At 36.4% G+C, this 13396-nt stretch overlaps 1 protein-coding gene and 1 pseudogene across 1 annotated transcript in view; both read right to left on the reverse strand.

Moving 5' to 3' along the window:
- Window positions 1–605: 605 nt before the first annotated feature.
- Window positions 606–13396, reverse strand: part of CYSLTR1 (cysteinyl leukotriene receptor 1) — a 41170-nt gene continuing 28379 nt past the window's right edge. Inside the window, exons 2-3 of the mRNA XM_045994445.1 lie at window positions 6796–6876; window positions 606–3299 (exon numbers count right to left, since the gene is read on the reverse strand). Coding sequence (XP_045850401.1) covers window positions 2250–3272 — 1023 coding nt within the window. The 5' untranslated portion in view covers window positions 3273–3299; window positions 6796–6876 and the 3' untranslated portion in view covers window positions 606–2249. The remainder of the gene's footprint in view (window positions 3300–6795; window positions 6877–13396) is intronic.
- LOC123934385 lies at window positions 10058–12026 on the reverse strand (annotated as a pseudogene).

Consider the following 13396-nt stretch of genomic DNA (forward strand, 5'->3'; position numbering starts at 1 on the left):
GGAGAAAATACTTACACATAAGAAAAAACTAGAAAATAATTATTAAACAGTTTCATACAAGATATAAACATAAATGATGTAAAAAATAACAACAAATTTGTGGTTAGCTTGTAGGTATGCTTCTCTGTGGGAGAAAGTGGAACTGCTAGCAAAAGTGAGAACATAAGAAAACACCGAGAAGTAGGAAAAAGTAAGACAAAGGTTTTTTAATTTGCATTAGAATTTAATTATGCCCATATTTTGTTCTAAATCTTTCAAAATTTAGAATCGATGTTATAAATATGAATCAGTATATTTAAGTAACAAAACCATTTATAAGTACTTTAGAATTAAAGGTAAAACTTTAACATATGAATGTTAATATACATATGTATGCTATGATCACATTTGAGTTTCAAAAATGCCCTGTAAAAAAAGGCAAGACAATTTTTTTTTAATTTGACAGACAGAGATCACAAGCAGGGAGAGAGGCAGGCAGAGAGAGAGGGAAGCAGGCTCCCTGCTGAGCAGAGAACCCGATGCAGGGCTTGATCCCAGGACCCTCAGATCATGACCTGAGCCGAAGGCAGAGGCTTTAACCCACTGAACCATCCAGGCGCCCCAAGACAAGTGTTTTTATTACCATTTTACAAATGAGGAAGTTGAAAATCAGAATTTATGTCACTTGTTTAAAGTTACACCACTAGTAAGTACTAGAGACCAGATTAGCAACCAGGTCTTCTGCTTCCAATTTAGTGCTCTTCCATCACACTATACTTACTGAATAGCAGAAAGCTAAGAACACAAGAAATGAGGACTGAATGTTTTGATAGATATTATGTTTGATCTTCACCTCAAACAGGGAAAAAATGGTATAGGATAAAAGTGTAGATACTGCCAAATCTCAGGTATGTTAAAAATAAATGGATACTAGTTAGATATATTATGCCTTAGAGGTCCTCTTTCTTTTTGTTTTGAGTGTTTTCCTAAGGGGTTGCAGCATTAGAAGGGAAATAGAAATAACATACACATGGAAGATTCAGATAGAATCCTTTCATAGCTTTTTTTTTTCACCATTATCATTTATTTTCTCTGAGGTAATGTGCCTTTTGAAACACAGAATGAAGGAACAGACCACACTTCGGCAAAAGCTTGCCCATGAATATTATATTTCAGCCTTAATCAAGTTGGTGTGTTTAAAGAACAATGCTTCCACTGTAATATAAAACCCGATGTAAACATCTCCTTGATATTTCTATCTACTTGCCAATAGAGAAGAAAAAGTACAAAATAATAATAAAATACTTGTAATTAACTTCCATGCGTAAGTGTGTGTCATAGAGCAAAATCTCTGATATAGTTACATAAATATAAGTACTTCCAAAACAACTTATAGTATCAACATTCAAATTTTATTCAAAACCCACTGTAGGTAGTTTTGATCCCAATAAGCCTGTAAAAAAGTAAAACCCTTTCCCTCTTCTTTAGATAAATTTTAAATTACTTCTGTTCGTATATGGGACTGTCAGTTGTTTGGTTCTTAAGGAAGAATTGTAGGGAGAGAATTCCCTGTAAGAACTTCAATAAGCAACAAAAACTCCATCATTCTCTTTTGAGGGCCTGGGTCAGGAGCAGAAGGAAACTGGACACAAACTAGCTTTTGACCAAGTTCATATTCCTCAATTTCCAGGTTGCACATTGCATGGAGTCCTTAGGGCCATTTGGCTGCATACTAGGGTGTTCTAGCACTTGAATATTCTGTTTTGGAGGAAATGGCCTTACTTTGCCTCGTCATTCAATACTACAAAGGAAGAGGGTGACAGGACATTTTATGTAACTCCTGGATCATTCCAGTTCTCATCTAACGGCACGCATGCAAAGGAATATGTTAGAGTGATTGGGGACTAATTGCTAATTTTGTATCTTAAAGGACTAGTTCTTATCCTTTGTGAAGCTTTTATTTGAGGGAAGAAACTTTGGTCTCAGATCCATTTTTTGCAATGCGAAGACAAAAATATTCTTCACTTTTCAGTGAATGATCAAAAAACTACTTATAATTTAGTTAATAGTTGTGGACTGAATTTTTAAAACTTAAAATATCCTTAGGACCTCTAACAGTGTGGATTCATAAATGAGATATATTTATAGGCATATATGCAGTTAAGTACTTGTAAATTATTAATGGAAATACTCATTTTTTTGTAGATAATTTGAGGTAATATTTGTTTGGGAAAATTTTTTCAATGATTTTCATTGGAAATGGGTTTAAATTATTCTCTACATGTTTCTTCTCCTTTTTCTGGCAAAGAGCTCTTTTTCTTGGTGACATAAGTCACACTGGACAAGGAATGCTTTCTAAATGTAGACAGTCTTCTCCTAAAGCTCCCCCCTGAAAAGAAATATAAGAGAGGGTCAAAGCAACAATTTGATGCAGCCAGAGACAAGGTTATGACCACTGACTTTTGCATTCTAAGAACAGAATCACAAGGTTTAGTTTCATTGTGTAAAAAATGAAGGTGGATGGTGCGTTGAATATGATATGGCATGAAGCTAATCAAAAAGGCAGCTGTCACAACTGTGATCATTCCTACAGCTTTTTTGCGGCTTGATAGATTTTTCTTCAATGAATTTTTAAGTAAGGTTAAAATGATCATTGTGTAACAGACAATTATAATAACAAAAGGAATAATAAATCCAACAAACAATGACACATAATGCAAGACCAAAACATAATTTTTAGCTTGATTGTCCTGTGGAGGCTCAAAGCACTTGGTATTGTTTTTCTCATCTTTGTAAGTTTTGGACATAAGAAATGGAGAACTGGTCAAAATCACAAAAATCCAAATGCCAACACATACAAACCTGGCTTTCTTCTGTGTAATCAAATTAATGTTCTGGACTGGAAAAACAATTGCAATACACCGGAAAAAGCTCATGGCTGTCATAAAGAAGATACTACAATAGAGGTTGACATACAAGGCATAGGTGCTGAGACGGCACAAAAAGTCACCAAAAAGCCAAATGCCTTTGTGAACATAATAGACTACACGGAGAGGTAGTGTACACACACACAGTAGATCTGCTACTGCTAAATTAATCATGTATACTTGGAAAGCTGACTTCTTGTGATATGTTTTTATGAGGACATAGAGCACAAAGCTATTTCCAAAGAAGCCCACAACAGAGATCATAGAGTACACGGTGGAATACACTTGATTGCGGAAGTCATCAATAGTGTCATTGCATGTGTTGTTATTGGCAGAAGATAATGTCAGATTCCCGACTCCATCCATGTTTCTCTAGGACTGTCTCCTTGGTGCCTAAAAAAATATATATATATACAAATACACACACACACACACACACACACACATATATCCTTGTCAATTTTTATTAGACAATAAATTACAGGGCTTATTAAGATTTCATTTTATATTGTCATTATATATACTTTTTGACCACGGCAGGAAGCAGAGGTCGTGGGGCAATAAGGAGGGATTCAGCAGCACCTTGCTTCCTGGAGAAGGGTTTGGGTCCTATAGGCATCAAGAAAACTCTTTTTTCCTCCTTTTCCAACCAAGTTTGTTTAATGGACTTCCTTCTAATCTTCAAAACCTAGCCAGGATAGCTCTGCTTTTCTTTTAAGTCATATTACTTTAGTGCTATTCTGTAAATCTTCCTTTTTAATTGAGTTTTTCTATTAGATAAAATATTTAATGATAGTCATTTTTCATAAATATAAATATCCATATATCCATCCTTTATCTATCTACAGCTATCTATCTATCATCTATCTATTGGAAGAGCATTGAATTTTCTTGGAGAATAAAATCTATATGAAAATACTTGGTTCCCAGAGGAGCCTGGGTGGCTCACTGGGTTAAAGCCTCTGCCTTCAGCTCAGTTTATGATCCCAGGGTCCTGGGATTGAACCCCGCATTGGGCTCTCTGCTCAGCAGGGAGCCTGCTTCCTCCTCTCCCTCTCTGCCTGCCTGTCTACCTACTTGTGATCTCTGTCTGTCAAATAAATAAATAAAATCTTAAAGAAAAAAAAGAAAATACTTGGTTTCTTCAAGAAAAGGGCTTCCTAGGTAACATCTGCTGGTTGAAGCTCATTTAATTGTTTTATTTTATTTTTTTAAAGATTTTATTTATTTATTTGACAGAGATCACAGGTAGGCAGAGAAGTAAGCAGAGAGAGAGGAGGAAGCAGGCTCCCTGCTGAGCAGAGAGCCTGATGTGGGGCTCGATCCCAGGATCCTGGGATCATGACCCGAGCTGAAGGCAGAGGCTTTAACCCACTGAGCCACCCAGGTGCCCCATCATTTAATTGTTTTAATGAGCGAAAAAAGTTCCAAAGAGGTAAAAAATTTTTTAAAAAAATCTGCACCATAGGTTAAGGCCCTGAGGAAAGATGTAACATAACTAGTTAAAATATACTTTCTGGGTAAGGATATTGTTGAAGCTGTTTATTCTTGCTCTCTTCCTAGACTCACTCTCAAAGCCATACTATTCAATGATGTATGGTCATTTCTTTCATACCAAGAGGTTGTTACTTGGTCTAGGTTAGTTAAGCTATATCAAGACAGTCAATTAAGGCAGTAAACAAGCTCTGATCAGATAGATCTAGGGATGAGGCAATGTGAAAATAATGATTTCTAGTGTTCCTCCAGATTCTTTTATTCTTTAAGAAAGTGGGAGCAACTCATCAATATAGAATATGGTAGATAATCTTTTTTTGTGGATAATATTTGGTTAAAATCTGATTTTTTGGCCCTTTACACAGTTCTTTCTCCCTAGGAAAAGAAAGTTGGGGTTTGTAAGGTGGAAAGACTGCTTGAACATGCAAGAACTCCCAACAATGGAGGGGATTGATCTTGTCTCTGAATTAGAGATAATGAAACGAACAGCTATGGGAGTGGTTGTAAGTGGGATATAACTTCCAGGTTTACTACTGCTAACAACTTATCTAGTTGTTTCATTTTTTCCTTTAATTGAAAAATGTCATAATTTTTCACCAAGAACTGTTGGTATATGACAAAAAATTGAGGATGAATCATTCTGAGGGTGGATATCTAAGGTCAAAGAGATAAATGAGTTGACTATTCCAAACTTCTGCATTATTTCTCAGTTTGCTTTCCAGTTACCTGCCTCTGTCACCACTGGTTCCCTGAACTCAGGTGCAATTGTGAAAAGAGGGAAACTGCCAACTTAAGTCTTTCTCTGTTAGCTCTGTTGCTAGGTTTTCCAGAAATTGTGCAGTTATGATTAGGCACTAGATGGCGCTGCTGAGATTTTTTGCTATACCCTTCGAGAACTACACTTGAAAGGTGTTAGATTAATTACCTCTGTCTTTCCTACCACTATCAATCCCCACTACATCTTTCTAAAAGCTCTAGATAAATTGTCCATATATTGGGGCTTCTTCCAACTATATAATATTCTGTTCTAAAAACTTCAATGGTCCCTGAAGGCTTTCAGAATAAAATCCAAACTTCTTGGCATGGTATTTAAGGCTCTCTATAGTCTAATTTCAACTAAATTTTCCTAGCTTCTCTCTCACTTTTCTTCTTTGCACACCCTATAATTCAATGAAACAACTATTTTACTACGCTAGGGACATATGCTACATGTTTTCTCACCTGACTGTCTTATTTTTATGGCATTTCTTTTCCCTAAAATACTCTTTCCACCATCTAGGTATATGCACAAACTCGAAATACACCCTTTTTGGGTGTAAAGACTTTAAGATTTTCTTATTCTCCTTCCAAAGTAATTTCCATCATTTTCCCTTCTAGAGAACTCTAAATTTCTCTTTCAGATCAATGATTTGTATATATATGTTATCTTCCCTTATAGGCTCTCTGGTTGATATATAAGAAAGCATGTCATGCAAGGCTAAGACATATGTACTTTGACCTTATATAAGTATTCAATAAATTGAGTTAATGAATAAATGAATGATGAACAAGTTTGTCATTTTAAATTATTATTTATCATTCAAAACCACTTAGAGTTATCTTTGCATTCCAGTATCATTTAAAATCTTTCCAGCCTCAGAGCCTAAAGTTGCTTCTTAAGGTATTAAGGAAGGAACTAAATCGTAATGCTAACTGTAAGATTGAAAAACATTCATATCTTGACACAGAATAATCATTTATTTGTTTTTGTGTTAAATATTATAAATTTGACATTCCAGATCTTTGAATGAAAGGTGCCAAATAAAACTGATAAATTAATGGACAGCAGATGGTCATTAGTCCCATTAATAAATTTTCCAGTCCTTACAGACCAAAATAAACTTTCCTAGTAAAGTTGGTATCTTAGGTTCAATTGTTTATTTATAACTAAGTCAAATCAATGACTTGTATTAGGTCATAAAAAGAAAATTGCAAAACTTTCAAACAAGTAATGACTCATAGAAGGATAGAGATCATTTAGTCTAAGCCACTCATTTCACAAATTATGGCTTTGATTGTCTTGAACAGCATTTAATTTATTTTTATAGAATTTGCTATGATCCCCAAATAATGAGACCCACACTATATGAATTCAGAGATACCTAAGATCCTATCCCTGCTTTCAAGCTGCTCAAAGTAGGGGCAGGGGCAGTGATAACTCAGAAGTATGGAATAATTTATAATACAGTATGGTAAGAACTATCTTAGAACAAAGAAAATGGGTTATTAATTGGTCAATATAAACAAGCAATAAACACAATAAATTAATTTTTTGTGCAGATGATAAAGGAAGTTACTTTGTTAAGATAATTTGCAAGTTGAAGAAACAGGATTGATTTAGAAAGTGGAACCATACCTCTTTCTGACACTGCAGTGCCTTTCACGAATGTTCCTAGTTAGTGCTCAGCGCTTCTTGTGATGTAATTTCAGATGAAGCCTAAAATGAAATCACAAGATTGAAAAGAAAGTCAGTGACCTTAGAAAGAGTCCAGAAGGGTCATGGGAACTTAGTGGCCTTAAGTACAGATCCAGGGTGTGTTATGGGACATCACAGCTTTACTAACAGATTTAGGCGTAGTTATTTGATTCCTTCCATGCCTCTTTCTTTCTTCTATTTTTACATCCCCAGGGGATGGGGGTGGAACTTTCAGTATGGACCAGGGCTGATCACAAATTTTTGTTGCTGTGTGCAGGAAGCTTCTATATATAAAGATGAACTCAGGATTATAAAAATACTCTCCTCTCTATGAAACCATGATATTTCCCCTATTTTCTCTTCTAAAATATTTGTTATTAAGTTCAAAGGGGAAATAATTTGGAAGTTCATATACAAGGATCTAGTTTTTTAGGAAAAAACATTAGAACATTAAAAATATCAAATATATCAGTCTGGAATGGCTTATGGACAGTTTTTCTTGAAGGAATTATGGATTAGAAGACCTTGGGCCCTTCTCCCTAAAATCTCACAGTATCAGTTATTGTTTATATCATTAATTTGGCATATTTATATGCCTTCAGAAATCAATTGTTTTGTAGTTTGTATTGTTAAATTTTCATGAGTATATGCTTCTTCTCTTCAATTAAACTATATCAGAAAATCTAACAAAGTGTAACAAATCTCCAAGAAATAAACAAATAAGGGCTTTTGTGAAATGGTAGCAACCTGAGCACCCCCCACCCCCCAGTTTATATTTCCCGATGGCAATTTTCATCCCTGAATGCGGGCACCACATAGACTGGCCACTTTTCATTTATCTGTGGCCCAAGTACCAAAAAATAAATACCTTTCAGTTTATCCTTAGCAAGTATCAACACACCAGAATTTTCTAAAGGAACTCTGATGAAGAAAAAAATCAAATGGAAAAGAAAGGAAATTAAAAATATAAAATGGAGACAAGTTTTAAAAGTAGGAATATGAACCTGCAGCTCTAATATTGCTGTTTGAATCCACTCTGTCTTCAAATAACCATTTTTTAGATCCTCTCCAATTTATTTTCCCTTTCTGAATTTCCCTTCTTCTCCCAAAAAGGAATTGTTATAGGTAACTAACTACTAGCAGTCTGGGTGAAGTATGGGCTGCAGGTGAGGAACTAGTCAAACTGAGTTGGATTTTTATTTTTTTACTCAGTCAATAAATTTTCTTTTTTTGTTTAGCTTGCCCTAGATATCTGTAATCAATAAAGGTATAATGACTGAATATTGAATGAAAAAAATCTGAGCCTAAAATTATACGATTTCATTCATCTATGGAGAAAATTAACTTTACTCTGTCACAATTTTGTTTTTAGTCAAAGCTTATATTTTTTCCTAGTGTGGAAAGAGAAAGTTTGTGAGCTTCTAAGACCCATCTTTGAGAGGTGTAGTTTTACCAGGCTAATGTACTAGTTATCCATATCCATGGTAGTTGTACAATTATAGTTTAGTTCATGGTATATGCACAAGAGATTACATGTCACATTGTCTGGGCACAGTGTTTCCTCAAATTTGGGATTCTGACATATCTTCTATTATTATTATTATTTTTTTTTTTAGAAATTCTGAGCTTTGCATATAGCAGGCACTCAATATTTTCACTCTTTGCCTTTTTTTTTCTAGTTTCCTCGAGGACTTTTGTCTCTGACAGTAGCTTCTGATAAAATTGGATTCTACCATTCTTATCTGGGTCATAGGGTGGGTAGACATCAGGCCAATAAGTGAAAGTGTGGATATACAATTTTTGATTTTTTATTTAGATATTTTGTTTGGGTCACCTTAAATCCATGAATGCACGTGCGCGCGCACGTGTGTGTGTGTGTGTGTGTGTGTGTGTGTGTGTGTATTCTTTCCTTCAGGCTTTAGCCTCCAATGAAACTATAACCTGGTCAAGCAAGCTCCAGTGAATGAGGGAAGTAAGAGATTCAGAAATAGTCTGACAATGCAAGGTCCCAATTCACATACCATACTCTTTATTGTTGCTGCACTGGAACTACCTATAAAAAAGAATGACTTATACATTTTGTACTAAGTGTGGTCTGGGTAGAGCTGGGGATCTACCTACCTAGGCTGGTGTCTTCTATTAAATGAAGGTGGTAATAGTGCTTCTTCTTTTATTTCTGGTCAAACAAAAAGCCATTCCTCTTCTTCTCAATCCAATTTAGTATGTTTCTCCATTGATGTCCTGCAGTGTTTTTTTGTACTTTTCTTGATAATTTTCATTTATTGTTTTGTGTCATTGTCATAATTCCCACCCTAATTCCACTAGACTTAAAGAGCATAACCAAGTCTTATTCTTTCTTTATTTCATGCTGTGCACAGTTCAGTGTGTTTTAAATATCAGTTGGTTTGAATTAATCAGTTTTCTATAAACTTTTTGTGATGTTTTACCAAAATCAGAGGGAATCCTTGTATGGAGAAAGACAATGAACATGGTGGAAACTTTGTAAGACTGATAGGCCCAAGACCTGGATCATACCTCAGGCTATCGTGGATGATTAATTGTGCAATCTTGAGTAAATTACTTCCTCCCTATGATCTCTTCACTTATCTGTATTTCAATAGGTTTATATTATATATCTCTGAATTTCCTTTCAGTTTGTCATTCTACAAATCTATGAAGGGTAGGGTATCATTTTCCTTGGTTTAGAGGAATTTTTTTTCCTTGTTTAATCTTAGGAACAAAAGGAGCAAGTAAGATGAGAGACCTATGGTTTTAGTGAAGAGGAACATGGACAAAAGCCTGGTTTTTAAATAGTATTTTTAATAATGCAAATAATGTTTGCAAGCTTGATTTAAGACTAGTAGGTGTTCCCTGAGTTTTAGGTGAACATCTGAGAGAAATACCCCATTCCTCTTTGATTATATTTGCTGTTCTCAGGATACAAATTTGGCCAGGCCCTCTAAAGGCAACACAGAAGTTCTAGCTTTGACAGTGGTTTCTTTTTTTTTGTTTGTTTTTCAAGTTACATTTAATAACAAGGTAGGTAACATATACTTAACTAATATGGGACTTTTGTATCACTGAAGCTAAAGCAAACATCCTTCTCATTGGGTAAAAATGGCCTGCTTGATGGGTGTACACTGCAGTGCAATTTAAAAAATAAAATTCAGAACTTCAGAAGTTAAGTGTCAGTGTTCTTTTTTTCATATGGGAAAAGAAAATTCTTTTGAAAATTACTTGAAGCTTGGACAAAAATTCCATTGCTATATTCTTAGGATTACTCTATAGTCTTCATGATTCAGATGACATGAAGGAAGCTTCAAATTCAACATTTTAGAGAAGACATTCCAGCTCGCATGATCTCATCAACCAGGAGAATGCTGGTGGCAATCACAGTGCAGGAGAGAAGCAGCTGTTTCTTTACACAATAGTTATCCCATATGTCTACTTTGGCTGCTACCATTGGCTCACCTGTGTTCAGGTCCACACCGACAAGTTGACCTGATTCCGAATGTTCTGCTTGAACTTTAACTAGTGTTTCCTGAAGGTCAAAACCAGAATTCTGAGCAAGTACCTTGGGAATAATGAGCAATGCATCAGCAAATGCTTGAACTCCCAGTTGGGCCCTGCCCTTTACACTGGGCTTGTACTTAATCAAGGCTTCTGCCATTGCCACTTCCACTGCACCTGCTCCTGGAACTACACAGCCATCATCAAGAGCATTTTTAACAGCCCTCAAGCCATCTCTTATTGCATCTTTGATTTGCGTGAGTGTGTCCTTATTTGGTCCTTTGATCAATAATGTGACAGAGCGAGGATTGTTACATTTCTCAATAAAAGTGAACTTCTCTTCTCCCAAATGTATATTCATAGACAAGTCCTGCATGTCCCAAACAATCAGGACTCATCGGAGGAATTTAGAGCCACTCCACCACAAGCAAGAGTCAGCCTTTCCATATTTCTCCTTTTAGCTCTACGCAGAGCTATTATACCTTCTTTTGCAAGAGCATCTAAGGAAAAGGGGTCAATTCCCTTTTGATTAATAACAACGAAACCTTTATCTGAATCACCACAAACTTTCTTTTTCAATTCTATTATTTTTTTAACTCTATCTTCAATGAATTTTCTTTCAGCCTTTACAAGCTTCTCTCTCTCTTCCGCACTCTTGTAAAAAAAGCCAGAATTCTTATGGTTCGCCTCCCCTCCCCAATGTCCATAGCCCGCTATGGACTCTGAAAAACAACCTGAGGGTTTTGAAGGGTCAGGGGTGGGAGGTTGGGGCAACCTGAGGGTTTTGAAGGGTCAGGGGTGGGAGGTTGGGGGAACAGGTGGTGGGTAATGGGGAGGGCACGTTTTGCATGGAGCACTGGGTGTTGTGCAAAAAGAATGAATACTGTTACACTGAAAAAATAAATAAAATTAAAAAAAAAGCCAGAATTCACTTCTGTTTTTTCATATTCTAATGACACATTGCATGTGAGGATGTATGCATCTTCCACTCTTTTTTTCATATCAGGATGCCGTGCCCCATGGTCCAAAACAAGACCTCTGATTAAGCTTGTATCAGTTTCAGATTTATGTTTCATCTCCATGATCTCAACCGTGAAGAGGTCGATAGGTTCATCTTGTTTTTTAATGGCCAAAATGGAGTCCACTACAGCCTCTGTTAAGACATCAGCAAGTTCAGCATGCACTTTAGTATGCAGAGATGTTTTGGCCACATCTATAAGCATTTCCCTGTCCATTTCTTTGCTTACTTTGACTTGTTCCAAAAACTGAAGTGCCTTTTCCTTTGCAGCTTCAAATCCTTCTGTTATTATTCTGGGATGAAGACCTTCAGAAATGTAGAGGTCCGCCTGCTTCAGTAGCTCGCCAATGATTAGGACATTGGAAGTGGTACCATCACCAGTTATGTCATCTTGGGCTGTTGCTACTTTGGCTATTAAGGAGGCTGTTGGGTGCTGAATTTGCATTTCATGAAGCAGCACATTGCCGTCTTTAGTGAGCTTGATGTCTCCAGCTCCCGAAACGAGCATCGTCATGGTGCCTTTAGGCCCCAAGTTGGTCCTCAGCACGTCCTGTAGGCCCCGGGCTGGGCTGATGTTCACCACCAGCACCGCCTGGGCTCCAGCCACCTCGGCCTTGGGGTTCAGGGTCTTCACGGCCGCCATCGCTAACCAGCACAGGAAGAGGAAGGGGTTGACAGTGGTTTCTAAACTAAGTGCTACTCTTATGATGTAAAGTCGTCCTACTTCCTAGGACATTTTTCTCACTGGCCTTACCCCTTTTATTATATAATAACAAGTTACAACCTCGCTTGTTCTGGCAGTATTATCACCATTCTTCAGATCTTCTAACAGAGAAACTTCTAAAGTCATCTTTGGTGTTTCCTTTTTGTCATCTTTTCTATGAGATGCCCCTCATGCTTGATCATATGGTGTTAGGGTTGCAGGACCAACAATACATCCATTCATATCTTGGCTAATACGTGACATCTATCCTGCAAAGTATCTAACAAGTCCTAATTTCTTTTAAATGACTATCTGATACTACATTTTACTCTTTTTTTTCCTTCATTCTCTTTCATTACTGGTATTATTTCTTCACTTCTGGCTCTCCTTACCTCATACATAGATGACATAATTACCTACTTTCTACATGAACCTTGTATTTTAGCCATGCTGAACTGTTTGTAATTCCTGGAGAGTTTTCTCATACCCTATTAATTTCAGGCCTTTTTGCCTCAAAATCATCTTACACATTACTGCCACATTGGCCATTCCTTTTAAAAAAATTAAAATTATTTTCACATCAGTCATTCTTTAACTTTCAGTTACAATTGTTTTTTGGCTGCTCAAGAGCCTACAATGACTATAATAAAATCCCAACCTTATATTTCAGGCAACCGCTTCCACAATCTAACCTTAGTCTCCTATACAACCTTCTGTCTTACAGAGAAAGATAACAATGACAGAAGCCAAGGAAGTATTAGTAGTTGGTAAAAGAAAAAATCCACTAGTAAGTACGGAGGAGAGCCTAGGGCTGTCAGAAGGAGAGCCCTGAAATAATTTGTGGGGTCTTTTTGGATGTATAGTTTTTTCAAACTAAGATGTGATGCAGAATGAAAGTGACAGCCTAGTTATTGAAATAGTGACTCTTGGCCAGACTTGGGTCAGGGACAAGGTTATCCTGACATGCAAGTTTAAAATTCTGATTGTTTTGACAGGCATGTTCCTTGAGTGTAGTATAGGGAGCCACCAAATTAAGCCAATATCCCTGCTCTTCGGATCCGTGATTTTTTTCTCCCTGAGATTATGCCTTATAGTACCAAGGTTTAAGTTGTTTTTAATGTTATCCTGTCATCATTTCCACGTATCCATGGTTTTTACCCAACTCCTTCCCCCCAGGCCCACCTCCAGCCCTGCCCTACTTGAAACATATTTTGAGCAATGAAACATCTATTTTGACCTTGTTATTGATCCAATCTAAACAAATCATAAACTTTTTTTAAAAGATTTTATTTATTTATTTGACAGAGAGA

This window comes from Meles meles, chromosome X (assembly GCF_922984935.1).
Source record: "Meles meles chromosome X, mMelMel3.1 paternal haplotype, whole genome shotgun sequence".
NCBI lineage: Eukaryota > Metazoa > Chordata > Mammalia > Carnivora > Mustelidae > Meles > Meles meles.